The 17,644-nt window shown below is 42.2% G+C and overlaps 1 protein-coding gene across 6 annotated transcripts in view; it reads right to left on the bottom strand.

Annotated features, from left to right (window-relative positions):
* AP4S1 (adaptor related protein complex 4 subunit sigma 1) overlaps positions 1 to 17,644 on the bottom strand; it is a 65,107-nt gene that overhangs the window by 29,943 nt on the left and 17,520 nt on the right. For 4 of the 6 annotated variants that reach the window (XM_070587569.1, XM_070587559.1, XM_070587577.1 and 1 more), the window contains exons 2-5: positions 8,774 to 8,985; positions 5,432 to 5,518; positions 4,657 to 4,725; positions 22 to 103 (exon numbers count right to left, since the gene is read on the bottom strand). In XM_070587569.1, coding sequence (XP_070443670.1) covers positions 32 to 103; positions 4,657 to 4,725; positions 5,432 to 5,518; positions 8,774 to 8,911 — 366 coding nt within the window. In that variant the 5' untranslated portion in view covers positions 8,912 to 8,985 and the 3' untranslated portion in view covers positions 22 to 31. The remainder of the gene's footprint in view (positions 1 to 21; positions 104 to 4,656; positions 4,726 to 5,431; positions 5,519 to 8,773; positions 8,986 to 17,644) is intronic. The other 2 variants (XM_008522891.2, XM_070587547.1) reach the window with 1 other exon arrangement.

Here is a 17,644-nt window from a genome sequence, read left to right as displayed (position 1 = left end):
TTCCTGCCCCGTGGCACTTACCTGATCAGGACTAGCCTGTGCTTTGCCAAGTACTGTGGAAAACTTGGCTCACAGAGGTGAAAAAGGATACATCTAATTCACTCTGGAAAAGAGAAAAGAGTGCAAGGATGAGAAAGAGACACCAGCACACAGGGCGCCTAGTGGCTTGCCCGCGGGCTGCTTGGGCCGCAGGCCTGGCAGCGGGTGAGAGGGGCTGCTCAGTATGAAGGAGCCTGAGAGCGGGAAGGCCCTGAGTTCGGGATTGCGATTTAAAAACATAATCGGCTGCAGTTTAGAGGAATTTTAGAGGCCAGAACAATTTATCTTAGAAGCTAGAGGGAATAAAGGAACTCAACCATTACAGATGATAGGTAATTTGATATGTGGAGACCCTTTGAATAATGTGCTTACCCTTTGAATGCATCAATTTTATTTCTACAAGTTTATTCTAAGGAAATAATTAGATGATGACACAACAATGTGTGATAGGATGTGCAGGGTAATGTTGTTTATAGCAGCAAATTATTGAAAACAAGCTAAGTGTCTATCAAGTGGGGACTAGTTAAATAAATTATAGCAGATCCACAAATGATGATGTAGGGGCCGGCTCCATGGCCTAGTGGTTAAGTTCAGTGTGCTCTGCTTCAGCACCCTGGGTTCGGTTGCCAGGTGCAGACCTATACCACTCATGGGCAGCCATGCTGTGGCGGCAACCCACATACAAAATAGAGGAAGACTGGCACAGATGGTAGCTCAGGGCCAATCTTCCTCACCCCCCAAAAAAAAAAAAAAAGAAAAAAAAGATGATGCAGATATACAAGTACTGACCATTGTTAAATAAGAAAGCAAGCTATAAAATGGCATATACAGTATTATCCCATGTATACATGTACACATAAAGAGAAATGTAGATATAGACAGATGTGTAAAGCCTAGCGGAAATGTACCTAACAGTATGTATCAATAAGAGATGGGCTTACTGATACTCTTCTCCCCTTTCTTTTTGCTTATATGTATTTTTAATTTTTTTCAATGAACATAGATATTTATGTCATGAAGAAGTCCCAGAAGGACAAAGTAAACAGAGTTCAATGACACTTGAGAGGACCTGAGGTTTGTCAAGGGTAGCACCCACAGCCCTGGTCCCACTTCCTCAACAGTGAGGCCCCCTCTCTTGTGGAGCTGCCTGTGCTGAAGCTCACTGGGCTGGCTTTTTGTCTTGAAACGTGATGCCAAGATGCTTCTTTCAGCCCAGACAGCATGAGGCTGATCTCCAAATTTAAGATTTTAAAACTCTAAGATGAAAAATAGCCCCAGAAAGAATGTTTAAAACTCACAAACCTAAAAATAAATCTCAGATGACAAGGCATTCTCCACCAGTGGGACAAAGTCTATTTTCTTTCCCATAGTACTCTTTTCCCTCCTCTTTCTCTGCTTTTTGCTACTGCCATCTGACACCAGGCCATCCCCGAGTACTGTCCAAGTCCTGTGTAATCACTTGGTTTAAATTAAATTCTAATCTTTACTTCTGTGGTTATGTGGTCACTGACGCTCTCCCTAGAATGACAGCTAGAATTCAGCAACCTGCTATTTATTCTCAGTTACCGAATATAATAATAACAATTTTAGAAACTTTAGCAATGATAGTGCTTATACCCACTCTTTATTCTTCCAGGTTTAAAACATTGCTATTTTGGGAAATTCTATTCTTCTTGATAGGTGTTGCCTTAAAGTGGCTAATCACGGCCAGCTCTGAATCCCAGACCCTGACTTGCAACCAGCCTGTCTGAAGAGCGTGTCATCAGGAGAGAAACAAGAGACAGAGCTATGCTGTCCACTATGGCGACCACCAGCCTCCTGTGGTGATTTAAAGTTAAATTAGTTAAAGCGAAATAAAATTAAAATTTCAGCTCCTCATTTACACTAATCACATTTCAAGTGTTCAAGAGCCACATGTGGCCAGTGGCTCCCGTATTGGCCGGCACAGGTACAGCACATTTCTATCACTGCAGAAAGTTCCACTGGACAGTGCTGGTCTGTGGTGCTCTCCCCAAGCAATCAATACAAAGACAGATTTCAAAGCCAGCATCAATGCCCCCGTCCCCGCAAGGCCAGTCTCTGGAAGAGCTGCCCTCTTGCCCTCGTTCGGCTTCGGACGGTCCAATCCCTTCTAGCTAGATGCACTACCATGTCACAGGCCACAGGGCAGCTTCCCAGCTCCAACTCCTGAATCAGGAAACGGCTGACAGCAGGCCTCCTGCAGAAAGGCAGCGCTCCTGGAACGTCAGCACGCAGCACATCACCTGGAAGGCTTGTTCAAACAGATGGCTGGGCCTCCACCCAGAGTTTCTGATTCAGTGCTCCGGAGCGGGCCCAGAATTTGTATTTCTAACGAGTTCCCAGGTGGTGCTGATGCTGCTGGTCCAGGAGCCACACTTGGAGAACCGCTGCACGACGGCAACGAAGACAGGCCGGCCGATCGTTCCGTGAAGGAGTGTGCCAAACCGGACTGCTGGCATTACGACTTAGGCTGAAGATGGAGCTTCTTAACATGAGTTTCGCCCTCAGCAGGCTTCAGGTCACTCAACATTACTAAAGAGGCAGCAGATGCCACTCACTGCCTCAGGAGGAAGCAGCTGGGAAAGAGTTCCTTCCTAATCCTTTTATTTAAAAGCAAAATGAAACAAACAAAGCAACTTTGACAAATCAGCTTGTGCCACTACTACTTCTCAAGAAGGCTCTGGAAGGCCTGAGGTAGCAAAGGAAAACATCTTCACTGATTCTTTCTTAAAAGACTGTTGGATTTCAAACTAACTACAAAGCTAACCTCATCGAGACAGTGTGGTACTGGCAGAAGGAGAAACACATAGATCATTAGAAGAGAACTGAAAGTCCAGACAGAGACCCTTACGTTTATGGTCAATTGATTTTTGACAGGGGTGCCGAGACAACTCAATGCGGGGAAAGAACAGTCTTTTCAACAAATGGTTTGGGGACAAGTGGCTAGCCACGTGCAAAATAGTAAAAGTTACACCCCTACTTCACATGATGTACTAAAATTACTCAAAATGGATCACAGACCTAAATGTAGGAGCTAAAATGATAAAACTCTAAGAAGAAAACATAAGAGTAAATCTTCACGACCATAGGTTAGGCAAAGCCTTTTTAGACATGACACCAAGGACACAAGGAACAAAAGAAAAACCAAATTAACTGAACTTCATCAAAATTAAAAACTATTGTGCTCCAAAGCATATCATCAAGAAAGTGCAAAGAACATGACTGAATAGGAGAAAATACTTTCAAATCATATTCAATAAGAGATTTGTATTCAGAATATATAAAGAACTCATAACTCAACAATAGAAAGACAAGTAATGCAACTGAAAAATAGGCAAAGGATTTGAACAGACATTTCTCCAAAGAAGATATATAGATGGCCAAAAACATGAAAAGATGCTCAACTCTGTTATCCACCAGTGAAACATAAATAAAACCCACAATTGACTGGCCCGTATACCACTTCATACCCACTAGGATGGCTACAATCCAAAAGGTAGATAATGAGTTTTGGTGAGGACGTGGAGAAACTGGAGGCTCATACACTGCTGATGGGAATTTAAATCAAGCAGTCACTTTGGAAAAGAGTTTGGCAGCTCATCCAAATGTTAAACATGGAGTTACCACATCACCTAGCAATTTCGCTCCTAGGTAGACACCCAAGAGAAGCGAAACCATGATTCCACACAAAAACGTGTATGTGAATGTTCACAGCAGCGTTATTCATAATAGCCAAAAAGTATAAATGACCCAAATGTCCATCAACTGATGAATGGAAACAAAATGTGGTACATCCATAAAGTAGAATATTATTTGGCTATAAAAAAGGAATGAAGTTCTGACACATGCTACACCATGGATGGATCTTGAAAACATTATGCTAAGTGAAAAGAGCCAGTCAGAAAAGACCACCATGGTATAATTCTCTTTAGATACAATGTCTGGAACAGGCAAACTTACAGAGACAGAAAGTAGATCAGCGGTTACCGAGGGCCCAGAGCAGGTTGAGGGGGATAACTGGGAGGGAAGTGCTCATGGGCACGGTGTTTCTTTTTAGGGTGATGAAATATTCTAAAGCTGATTGTGGTGATGGTTGCATAACTCATTGTAAATACTAAAAACCACACACTTTAAATGAGTGAATTGTATGGTATGTAAATTATATTTCAATAGAGCTGTTTTTTTTAAAAAAAGGACTGTTGGAAAGGAACTCATGTATTTCTTAGGGGAGTTGGTTCCGACCCTCAAAGCAAGGGTTTGGAGGGAAATGGTTCTTAAACTAAAAAGGGTCCTGGTATCTTAGGAGGGGAAGCAGCAGAAAGAAGAAAAGAGAGAGCAAGTTAGACAGCAAAATCTTTTAATGGAGAGACGTAAGAGTTTCTTAGTCTTGTAGAACTGGTTCTTTATAAAGATCTAAGGCACACAAAGGTTTGTAACACTTTGGATGAGCCAGAAGGAAAGGTAAAGAAACTTTGGCAACATTTGAATTTTAACTTTTACATATTAAAGCTCTATATTAACAGATGTTCTTGATATAGACCCATTTCTGGGTAATTGGGCTGAGGTCGAAAACCATTTTTTACTCATTAGACTTACCACTCGGCTGAAGTACTCGTCTAAAACTTCCACAAAGTTATGGATGAATTCATAAATTGCCATCTCATTCTGAAACGAAAAAAGAAGATGCCATTGGTTTTCGCAGGGCCCCTGTGTAAATCAGACATGCAGCTGCCCAGGCAGCAACCAGGTTTTATAGCACGTGGCTTGGAAAACAGATAATGTGAGCCAAGTAGCTTCCCAGTGACAAATATTCAGAATTGTTCTATGACTCACTTGTTTAAAAGAAGTTATCAATAGGGGAAATGTAGAAAACCTTAAGCTCTAAGATATTTTTAAAAGTCCATGATGAATCTAGCTAGACTGAAATCAGATTAAGTCCAGCGCTACTCCCTGACTTCATCATCCACTGGCTGAAGCCATTTTCCAGGTCCCTCATGCCACCACTTTTCCACCTGGCTTCTGAGACGTCAGCCTACGTTTAATGCCCCAACTGACTGGCCTCGACTCGTCTAAGCCGCCCCACTGTGCCACACACAACAAGGACAGGACGCTGGCACAGCTTGGAGTTGAGGAAGGCATTCTGTGGCTTTGCGCTTCCCCACAAGCTGCTCATCTAACCCAAGAAAAATCCTAGGTATTTCTCCTCCACACAGCTTCCCCCAGCCTCGTTAGAAACCAAGATCCTTCAAAAGAGTCGAGATAGTTCTTAGGGAGGCAGGCAGGGAAGGAAGTGTCATTGTAAGGAGGGATAAAAATCAGACTGTCATTCCTAGTTTTCTGGCATTTTCCACAGGCCCTTCTATGATCTTACCTCAGTGTCGTTAACTCCAACCACTATGAAGAGAGCCGCATACTGCCGATATATCAGCTTAAAATCCTTATATTCGATGAAAGAGCACTAGACAAAACACAGTTAGATATTAATTCCTGTGCTTGACAGGGATTTCTTCAAAACAGCATGCATAGTTTTGAGGCTCTGACTTGAATATGTCAATACATTCCCAGAAATATACGACATTAAAATGTCACACAGCCTTTGTGGGCCTTCTCCTCACACTACTCAGGGGACTGCTTGGCAGCATCTCTAATGGGACGTGGAGGAGCGGTCTTGGACAAAAGTCTGAGTGTTCACATGGGTGCCCACCTGTGCTCCTTCCCTTCCTTTGTTTGGCTCTGAGTGGAACTCAGCAGGCAAAGCTGCTGAATAATCACCACTTTTTTTGATTCTTTTTTTTTTTGAAGAAGAAGATAAGCTCTGAGCTAACATCTGTCACCAATCCCCCTCTTTTTGCTGAGGAAGACTGGCCCTGAGCTAATATCTGCCACCAATCCTCCTCTTTTTGCTGAAGAAGACTGGCCTGAGCTCACATCGGTGCCTATCTGCCTCTACTTTATATGTGGGATGCCTACCACAGCATGGCTTGACAAGTGGTGTGTATGTCCACACCCAGGATCCAAGCTGGCAAACCCCAGGCTGCCAAAGCGGAACATGCAAACTTAACCACTGCACAACTGGGCCAGCCCCAATAATCAGCATTTTAACCTGCCTCCAACATGAAAATAAGCCAACATGATAAAGAAGATTTTCTTCTTTTCATCGCCCTTAAGCTCTTTTGGAAGTAATTAGAGATTCAGTTTTGTACTATTTAAAACTCATTGAAGAGGGCGGGCCTGGTGGCACAGCAGTTAAGTGCACATGCTCTGCTTTGGCGGCCCAGAGTTCGCCGGTTCGGATCCCAGGTGTGGACATGGCACTGCTTGGCAAGGCATGCTGTGGCAGATGTCCCACATACAAAGTAGAGGAAGATGGGCACAGATGTTAGCTCAGGGCCAGTCTTCCTCAGCAAAAAAGAGGAGGATTGGTGGCAGACATTAGCTCAGGGCTAATCTTTCTCAAAAAAAAAAAGTCATTGAAGAGCCAAATTCATGTAGCATCCACACATGCAAAAAAATCTTGACTTCTTTTTCCTAGACCCATGAAAAGAATCAATGTAGACTCTTTTATAAATTATTTAAAGATGGCTTTTGTGTGGCCCATGCTAGACAAAATCTCCCATTGTAAACATTGCTTCCTATGAATTAATAACCGGCTTTCCACTGACTATGGACAGAACAACTCCCTGCCCGTTGATCTCTCTCCTGAAGCCACTGTACAAGGGTAATGGGGAGGCTCTGGGGGGACAGCAGGTGGACTGAAGGCACGGTGCCTCCCTTCGGACCTCGGGGGTGCTTGACCAAACGTGACTGCGCGTGAACTGTTCGTCCTGGGGCACGTCGCCCTCGGCTGCCCAGATGCACCCGGGAACGAAGCTGCAAGTCTTGATTATGGGATTTCTTCCATGGGAAAGCCATCTGACACTCTAGAAAGTAGAGGGATTTGGGGCTTTCATTTAAAATTAGGATAAAGGTAATAAGGAGAGGCCCATTCTGCAGCTTCTGGCCCACTGGAGAGCCAGTGTGATTTCTGCTCAGTCAGATCTTTCAAGGAAACACACCTAATTGAAAGAACTGAGGGACGTTTTTCAAAGCCTCTCAGGAGTTTCTGACATGAAGGAAAAAAGGAAGGTATCATAGCCCCTTTGTGGATGAAATAAAAACTCAGCTGAGATCATGCTACTCTGGTGCCTGATTATGCCCAAAGCCCACTGGGTTCTCTTTAAAAATCGAAACTAATTTAGAATGCTTCAAAGATATCTAACGGTATATTCATTCCACAGCATGTATTTCAAAGAGTGACCCCCTCCGTGAAAACAGTGCTTGAAATGGTGGAGCGCCCGCCTTCGGCAGAAAGGGTTAAACAGGAACGCTTCTGGAGTTTGTTTACCCTACTTAAAGTACGTGGCTATTAACACAGCCCCTTAATAGCTTCTGTTTCCTTTTGACAACTACATGAAGCAGTGTGTGCCAAGGCAAGCCCAAGTGGTAATTCAAAGAGGACTCGGAGACGTTGCGACTGGAAAATCAATTTAGACGCCAAGGGAAACACAGCTCCAACATGTAACTTCTGAGCACTGATATAGCTTAATATTTTAAGACTTAGCTGTGGTTCCCACAGGCAGCCGTTTTACATCTGCAGTGAAATGGAGGACTGGCAAAATTAATGGGTGATTTAAACAAGTTTTCTGATTTTACTTCAGTTTTTGTTTTTTAGGAAGATTAGCCCTGAGCTAACATCTGCTGCCAATCCTCCTCTTTTGTTTTTTGCTGAGGAAGACTGGCCCTGAGCTAACATCTGTGCCCATCTTCCTCTACTTTATATGTGGGACGTCTACCACAGCATGGCTTGCCAAGAGGTGTCATGTCCACACCTGGGATCCAAAATGGAGAACCCCGGGCCGCCAAAGTGGTATATGTGCACTTAACCGCTGTGCCACTGGACTGGCCCCGATTTTGCCTCAGTTTTTTAGTGATTTCCAATGGATTCAAAGTTTAAGACCGGATTAAGTAATTCTCTAATTAAAGTTCTTCGTAAAAATAGACTCAGTTTAAAAAATTCCCATTCCCATTTATTTTAATGATTTAATTTAACCTCAATTTTGGCAGAACGGATAGATGTGTTGCTTCATAGGAATTTTTAACTTCCATTTCACCCATCTACATAATAAAATAAGACAAGTTCAAATCAAGTTCGTTTTGTTTTTAAATCACTAGTTCCAGTACTACATGGGTGGTAAATTTACAAAAATGATAAGCAGAAAAAAACTGCACTCCACATGAGAATCATATTATTATCCTCCGGCACAAAATGGGCCTCGGGTGTTCACCTCTATATAGGTCATCTGACCTTCATCTTGTGGCTTAAAGAAAGCCACCTGCTCCAGGCGCTCCTGAGAGTTCCAAGGGGTGAATTCATACGAACGGAAAAAGAAGATATGTCTATTAGCAGGAGCAAGTTTGAGCCGCCGCTTCCACAGTGCATTGAGACGGATAAGCTGACCTGAATATGAACCGAAGACATCTCCTGGTTTTTATTTTCCTTAAGGGGATGTAAAAAGAGCGTGCTTCAGTCTTCATTGCACTTCATTTGTTCTTCTCCCTAAGAGCTGTTGAAAGAATGCAGTTCAAAGAAAACGACGGCCCTAGGGATTCAGTAAGAACAGATCTGCCACTGCTGAGCTGAAGGCAGAGATAACAGAGAGAGTCGGAAACTTACTTGTTCACTGGATCGAGACAGACAGCTCTTTATGACTTCTGTTTCCAGAAGCGTACGCTTATTAATCTCCACATGTTCATAGTACTTAGAAAGTCGGGTCTGCCCTTGCTTATTCACCATAAGGAAAAATTTTATCATTTTTTTTTTTTCCTGGCCAGTATTTTTCCAAATAGAGTTCAAAAGTTATGGCAAGGGATGGCTGCAACTGGGACCTGAAGGATGGAAGCAAAAGGCAAAATCAAATTCTCAAAGAGTCATATTAAATGTGTTCTACAGATAAACCAGAAATAAACAAAATATCTTCTGATAACATTGGTCTCCGCTCCTATGAACTAAATGAGGTTCTAATAAATAACTAAACATAAATTTTCATTTGTTATCTTCCAAAACATTTTTGAGTATCCACAGTACTTCTACTCATATTTGTTCAATTGAGTCATCAATCTTTTTTCTTTTTTTGAGGAAGACTGGCCCTGAGCTAACATCCGTGCCCATCTTCCTCTACTTTATCTGTGGGATGCCTACCACAGCATGCCTTGCCAAGCAGTGCCATGTCCGCACCCAGGATCCAAAGCGGCGAACCCTGGGCCACCGAAGCGGAACGTATGAACTTAACCCCTGCACCACCGGGCCAGCCCCTGAGTCATCAGTCTTGTTGGGTGCCAACTATGTGTCAAGCCCCAGGAGGAAAATATGGAGATGAAGAAGTAATGATTTCTGATCTTCACACCCGACAAAGGTACTAGATAGTAAGCAAGTAACAGTAGTACACGGTGATGAGTTATAACTGGGACGGGTTTATGTCTGTGATGCAGAGGAGGAGGGACGAGGAACACAGCAGGAGAGTGGGGGACGGCTTCCTGGAGAAGGGGCTCTTAAGCAAGATCTTTTTTTTTTTTTTTAAGATTTTATTTTTTTCCTTTTTCTCCCCAAAGCCCCCCAGTACATAGTTTTATATTCTTAGTTGTGGATCCTTCTAGTTGTGGCATGTGGGACGCCGCCTCAGTGTGGTTTGATGAGCAGTACCATGTCCGCGCCCAGGATTCGAACTGACGAAACACTGGGCCGCTTGCAGCGGAGTGCGCGAACTTAATCACTCGGCCACGGGGCCAGCCCCTTAAGCAAGATCTTGAAGAGCGATCCAGAGGGAAGGACTCTGAGGCGGAGAAAACAGGGGTAGGAAAGCTCTGAACGTTCATTCATTGCCGTTGCAGTTCAAGGGGCAGGAAGCATGGTCGCAGGAAACGGAGCCGCTCGCATCAGATCAAATTGGCTTTGGAAGTCATGCTAAGGAACATGAACTTTATTTTCTGGACAGTGGAGACAAGATCTAGAGTGAAGAGTTTCTTTCTTTGGTGTTGGAAGCAGTAGTAGTAACACCAACCATGGTCGAAGTCTTCTAACAAGGCCCTGTAACAAGTCCTATAAGGTCCTGTACCAAGCAACTTACACAGACTATTTAACTCTTTCAATTCTCTGAGGCAGGTACTGCTGTTGTTCCCATTTTAAGGCAAGCAAGTTGAACTTTAGGGATGTTAAGACATCGAAAGTCCTTGGATTACTTTGTGTCAGAGGTGAAATGCAGCTCAGAGGCCAAGCACATGCATGGATCCATGACATCCCCTGACTCATCCTCATAATTCAGGGGTTCATGATTCTGGTTTTATTTCTAACTCAGTTGTATTGAATCTCATGTTTGTTTCTCTTACACTTAATATAGATTTTTGAAATAATCAACGCAAAACAGCACAATATATTCCAATGGCTAGTCCTTTCATCACGAGTATCAGAGCTGCCTCATTAGTTCATCTGACAATACCATATTCATATTTTGTAATATCTGTGAAAATCAGTGCAAAAGACCAAGGTTAACAATTGTTCTTGGGCCTGGCCCAGTGGCGTAGTGGTTAAGTTTGCGTGCTTTGGTGGCCCGGGGTTCACAGTTTCAGATCCTGGGCACCGACCTACATACCTCTTGTCAGGCCATGCAGTGGCAGCATCCCACATACAAAATAGAGGAAGATCGGCACAGATGTTAGCTCAGGGCCAATCTTCCTCACCAAAACAAAAAGGAAAAAAACAGTTCTGAAATGAACTTTTAAAATTTGGAATAATTTTACAGAAAAATAGTAACAGATTATAGGATAATACTTGGACTAAGTTTTATACTATACATATATTTTTTAAAGATTTTATTTTTTCCTTTTTCTCCCCAAAGCCCCCCAGTACATAGTTGTATATTCTTCATTGTGGGTCCTTCTAGTTGTGGCATGCGGGACGCTGCCTCAGCATGGCTTGATGAGCAGTGCCATGTGCGCGCCCAGGATTTGAACCAACGAAACACCGGGCCGCCTGCAGCAGAGCGCGCGAACTTAACCACTTGGCCATGGGGCCAGCCCCCATACTATATTTTTTGCCCTCTCGGCTCATCTCTTATTTCCTAAACTCCATCAGACAGGTGGTTATCGCACAGCAATTTCAAACATTAAGAACTGGAAAGAGTCAGGCTCAGTCTGGCAAGGCCTGGAGCCGCTGCATTCCTTCAGTGTGCAGAAAAAGATGTGAGCTAGACCAGCTCAGCCCGGGATATGACAGCTGCGCCACGGCAGAGGCCTGCGGTCACTCGCTCCCTTTTCCAGGAAGGTAGGCTCACTACTGTAGGTGGGATTGCAACACACTGTGTGTTGTTTAATGACTTGGTATTAAGTGCTGCTTTTATTCTCCTTAGAAATTCTTGCCAGTAAATTACAGCAGGTGACTAGTAAATTAAAGTTACCATCCTTTCTTTTATTCCCTTTCAGCAAAGTTATTTTAAAACCATCTTTATGAAAGCTAGAAATTACAATCCTATACCCTGAATTCCACTGCCAGGTTAAAAAACATATGCATTGTCTCAAAGGTACCCACGGCCAAACCTTTGCCTTTAAATGCCCTGGTTGCCTTAAGTGGTAAAATGAGATGTAAAATGACTCCATTGAGATGTTACACCAAAGGATCGAGTTGGTCCCCACCTCAGAAGCACAGCATTCCTTCGCACTGACTTCAAGAGCAAGGATGACAAAGACGTGCTGAACTGATACTCTTAGGACGTAAGTCTTGAAAATAGCAACTGAAGGCATCTAAACACTTGAATACATCATCTTTTTTTTGCACATTCATAAACAACCACACAATTTATAACTGTAGGATTACATAGTGGTAGTAAAGTGAACAAGCAAAACTGTAAATTATCTCTATTATAAAATATACAATGCCAAAATACACAAAGCAGAGACTCAGAGACAAGCACGTGTTTGAGAAATGAAGATGAATGCTCTCAGCACCTGTCCTTGGTACCAATCATCAGGGAGGAGGGTGAGCAATAATTAGCAAACTGAGGTAGCGCCGTGAGAAGGAACATGCTTAGACAAGCACTGGGAGCGGTCAGGGAGCAGGTACGAACTTCCTCTTTATAAACTCTTTGCATTAACAACATGCAAGGCTAGGGAAAATGTTTTGATTGCCAGGAAGTAAGGAGATTCCACACCCAAGAGCTTGTGTGAACGTGCGTGGAAAGTCAAGGGAGAATAAAGAAAGGGAACTTCACTGGGGAAAGCATTACACAGCGCTAGGATGCCTCACGGTCGAGACCAGAGAGGTTGGTAGATTCACAGAATACAAACAGATCAGTGTCTCAGGTGATATGAACTTAATGCCTAGAGAAAAGAGAGATTGGAAGGACTGAAGCATATACGTACTGAATTGGGCACAGTGTTCCTATTTCTAATGGCGTATTTCTAGGAGAACAGGAAAAGTCTTCAGAGATCGCCACATCCAAAGATGACAAATAGATTGCAACTTGGGTGTCAACTGTGACTAACTTTACTAGCGGCTTTCAGCGCTGTGTTGGGAAGGATTCTGGAGTTGTTTTCAGGTTTGGAACAAAAGGACACCATGACTGATTAGTAATTAGTCAGTCATGGGTTAGGAAGCAGGGTGTGGCAACATATGCACCTTGCGTCTGTCATCCCTCATGTACGCTCCCTTCATCTTGCAGATGGGAAGACTGATAATCTGAGGGCTAGAGTGAAGCCCTGAATTCTGGTCTCCTGACTCATAATATAATGCTGTTTTTATCACATTGCCTCTTTGCCTCACTCAGTGTGCTATTGTCATTAAACGTTCATTTAAGCTTAAGAAGCATCAACTTTAGGCAGCTTTAGGAATCATCAAGTCAATATTCTCTTTTCTAAAGCTGCTGCACAATTAATTTGGAAAATACCGAACAATTCATTGCATGAAACAGTAGAGTATGAAGTTTCTAGAATTGAAAGCAGAAATAAAAATGAAAGCCAGTGATGGCTAACATCCTTTCTAGCTCTAAATGCTTTCTATGTACCCTAGAATCATAACATTGTAATACACACACACACTCTCTCTAAGGTAATATCAGAAAAAAACATTTTTGCCCCATAAAAGTGATTGAAATAAAATTCTCCAAGTTAGAAAGCAAATTTCCACCAAGAAAACGTATAGTACTCATACAGTATAATAGTCAAAAGCGTGAACGGAGCTTGACTGTTTGGCTGTACTATTTACTAACTTTATGATCCTGGGCAAGTTACTTAACCTTTCTGCACTCAGTCTGAGGGAGAATGGGAGTAATAATAGTATTACCTGCTGGTTGTGAGGAACAGAGGAGCGAGCACGTCTAACATTCTCAGAACGTCCCTGGCGTTGGCACGTGGTGAGGGCTCTGTTAAATGTTGCCCAAGGTCATCATGACAATACGTCACCTTTTCCTCAGCGGAGCCTTTCCTGCCTATCCCAACGCCCCCATTCTCACCACAAAAAGCTGGTTATCCTTTCTTTGAACCCATCACTTTACCTTACAAAATCTGTCACCCTATATAATCACTATTTGATCACATGCAGAGCTCCCCTACAAGACCAATGATTTTATTTTTTTATTGTGATGGTAAGAGAGATATTTTACACTGTGACCCAGGAAATAAGCACATATATATCTGAAACAAAAGTTCATAAAACAATGCCTACCCAAACTATGCGTATTGCACTCTAGTATTTTCTTTGACACTTCATTTTGTAAAAAATGCAGTTTGTGAGGGGTTTGGGTTACACAGATGTAGGGATTTTTTAAAAACTCAGCAAATGTACTTTAACGACTTATGAATTTATTATACGTAAATTTTACCTAAAAAGAAACTAATAGTTTAGTTAATGATATACATGTTGAAGTATTTCGGGGAAGTGTACTGATATCTAGAATTTACTTTGAAACGCACTGAAAAGCTAAGATAAATTAATGGATGGATAGACAGACCGATAGATGGTTAGAGATATGATAAAGTAAGTATAGCAAAATATTAATGGTAGCATCTAGGTGGTGAGCATACGGGAATCATTGTGAAATTCTTTCAAGTTTAAGGTATATTTGAAAATCATCATAATAAAATGTTGAGGAAAAATGCTGGTTGTGGCCCACTGATATTTTTAAATTCATAGATTTTATTTATTAGAAGAGTTTTAGATTTACAGAAAAAATGGCAAAGACAACACAGAGAGTTCTCATATACTCTACACCCACTTTCCCCTATTATTAACATCTTAGTATTGTAAATTTGTTGCAATTAATGAACCAATACTGATATGCCATTACTAACTGAAGTCTATACTTTATTCAGATTTCCTTACCTTTTACTTAACGTCCTTTTTCTGTCCCTGGATTGCCCCTAGGATACCACGTTATATTTAATCTTTCTATCTCCTTAGAACTCTGCCAGCTGTGACAGTTCCTCATGCTTTCCTTGTTTTTGATGACCTTGACAGTTTTGAAGAGTGCTTGTCAGGTACTTTATAAAATGTATCTTTATTGGGATTTGTCTGATGCTTTTCTCATGATTAGACCGGGGTTATGGATTTTTGGAGGAAGACCACAGAAGTGAAGTGCCATTTTCATCACATCATATAGGGGCACCTACTATTGGCATGACCTATCACTGTGGGTACTGACCTTGGTCACCTGGCTGAGGTAGTTTTTGTCAGGTTTCTCTAATGTAAAGTTATCCCCCTACTTTCCAAAATAAACTCTTTGGAAGAAAGTCATCATGTGCAGCCCACATGTAAGGGATGGGGAGTCATATTCCATCTCCCTGAGGGAGGAGTATTTACAGAAATTACTTGGAATTCTGCTGCACAGGAGATTTGTCTATTCTACCCCATTATCTATCTGTCTATCTATCTATCTATCTATCTATCTATCTATTTATTTGTATCAGTATGGACTCATAGATATTTTATTCTATACTTTGGGTTATAATCCAATACGACCAATGATTTTTAACTTCAGAACCCACTAAAGGACTATGACCCAAAGTTTGAAAAATGCTATGCTAGAACATGAACTTGTGGGTAGGGTCTGTATCTTACTTTAGATCTTTGCACAGTGCCTAGTATATAGTGAGCATCCAATAAGTAAATGCTTGTTGAATGAATGAAATAATGAATGAAAGCTTTTTTTCTAGTGATAATTTTTCCTTTAAAAAATCACATAAGGGGGCCGGCCCTGTGGCCAAGTGGTTAAGTCCACGTGCTCCATTTTGATGGCCCTGGGGTTTCACAAGTTTGGATCCTGGGCACGGACATGGCACCGCTCATCAGGCCATGCTGAGGCAGCGTCCCACATAGCAGAAGCAGAAGGACCTACAACTAGAATAGACAACTATGTACGGGGGGCTTTGGGGAGAAGAAGAAGAAAAAAAAAAAAAAGAAGAAGATTGGCAACAGATGTTAGCTCAGGTGCCAATCTTTAAAAAAAAAAAAATCACAAGTATTCAAACAAAGTAGACATATAAAGCATCCTGGTACCCCAACTCCTGCCCCTAATCCTGTTCATCTCTCCAAACATATAACCAATGTTTTTAAGTTTAGCATATATCCTTCTAGACTTTTTCTATACATTTACATGAAATATGCATGCATGTGTAGCAACTTTATTTTTTAAACATAAATGTGATTGATGAACTCTAAAATGTCAAGAGGCTAGCCTAGGGTCTATTCTCTTCCGGTACCTTTAAATGAACCTGGTCCACTCACAAAGCCCTGGCTGGGTCCTATAAGGGGGCACTGAAGAGATGTTCTGGAATTCATCAGAAGGACCTCTGCTGAACAAGCCCAGCTCAGCGCTCCTGGGTCTTCGTGCCCTTGATCCAGTGCCTTGGCTCCTACTCCTCTGGCCTCAGTTCTTAATGACCTGCTTTGGATTTCTGCAATCTTCCAGGACCTGACCTCTGGTATTTGCCCTCTGGCTGTAACCCCGGGGGCCTCTGGCACCCAGCCCTTGCACTGTCAACAGGGAGTAAATCTACCTTAGAGAGTGGTGGCAAAGATTAGATGAGGTAAATGGCATGGTTGTTGTAACACATTTAGCACAATGACTTCTTTCATTTCCTCCCTTTATGTGGATTAAAGTAGAAAAAACGCTGATAAGGCTATAAGGAGATAGATATGTATATGTATACGTTGTTAATGGTCCCTTAAACTGTTGCAAATTTTCTACAGTGTTACCCGGTTGAATGCAACAAAAAAATCAAGAAAACGATTCTACTTTTTAACTCAAGCCTTTCAGTCTCGGGAATCTATCCTAAGGTATAATTAAAAAGCCATACACAGAGGGGCTGGCCCCGTGGCCGAGTGGTTAAGTTCACGCGCTCCGCTGCAGGCGGCCCAGTGTTTCGTTAGTTCGAATCCTGGGCGCGGACATGGCACTGCTCATCAGACCACGCTGAGGCAGCGTCCCACATGCCACAACTAGAAGGACCCACAACGAAGAATACACAACTATGTACCGGGGGGCTTTGGGGAAAAAAAGGAAAAAATAAAATCTTAAAAAAAAAAAAAAAAGCCATACACAGAAATTCTCTGTGCTATCTTTGCAACTCTTATAAATCTAAAATTATTCCAAATAAAAAGTTTATTTTTTAAAAAAGGAGATAAAAGTATTTGTGTAAAAGTGAAGAGGGTTTGTTTGTTGGTGTGTCTGTCTGACTGTACAAGTCTATGTCATATTGGTTATTCAGTTATATTTGGTTATATTGCTTAAATATCTAAATTTTTTTTAAAAGATTTTACTTTTCCTTTTTCTCCCCAAAGCCCCCTGGTACATAGTTGTGTATTTTTAGTTGTGGATCCTTCTAGTTGTGGCATGTGGGATGCCGCCTCAGCATGGCCTGATGAGCGGTGCCATGTCTGTGCTCAGGATTCAAACTGGTGAAACTCTCGGCCGCCAAAGCGGAGCGCGCAGACTTAACCACTTGGCGATGGGGCCAGCCCCTAAATATCTAAATTTTTATCAGTATAATACAGATGTTTAGGTATGAGGTTCATTTTTATTTTTTTAATTTAAATTAATTTAGTTTTTTATTTTTTAAAGATTTTTTTTTTCCTTTTTCTCCCAAAGTCCCCAGGGTACACAGTTGCGTATTTTTAGTTGTGGGTCCTTCTAGTTGTGGCATGTGGGATGCCACTTCAGCATGGCTTGACAAGCGGTGCCATGTCCCCGCCCAGGATTCGAAATGGCGAAAGCCTGGGCCGCTGAAGCAGAGCACGTGAACTTAACCACTCCGCCACAGTCAGGCCCCAAATTTTAATTTTTTTTAAAGATTTTATTTATTTTTTATTTTTTCTTCTCCCCAAAACCCCCCAGTACGCAGTTGTATATTTTAGTTGTGGGTCCTAGTTGTGGCACATGGGACACTGCCTCAGCATGGCTTGATGAACAGTGCTAGGTCAGTGCCCAGGATCTGAACCGGCAAAATCCTGGGCCACTGAAGCGAAGCACACGAACTTAACCACTTGGCCACCGGGCGGCCC

This window comes from Equus przewalskii, chromosome 1 (assembly GCF_037783145.1).
Source record: "Equus przewalskii isolate Varuska chromosome 1, EquPr2, whole genome shotgun sequence".
Lineage (NCBI taxonomy): Eukaryota > Metazoa > Chordata > Mammalia > Perissodactyla > Equidae > Equus > Equus przewalskii.
This window is presented reverse-complemented; position numbering and strand designations above follow the sequence as displayed.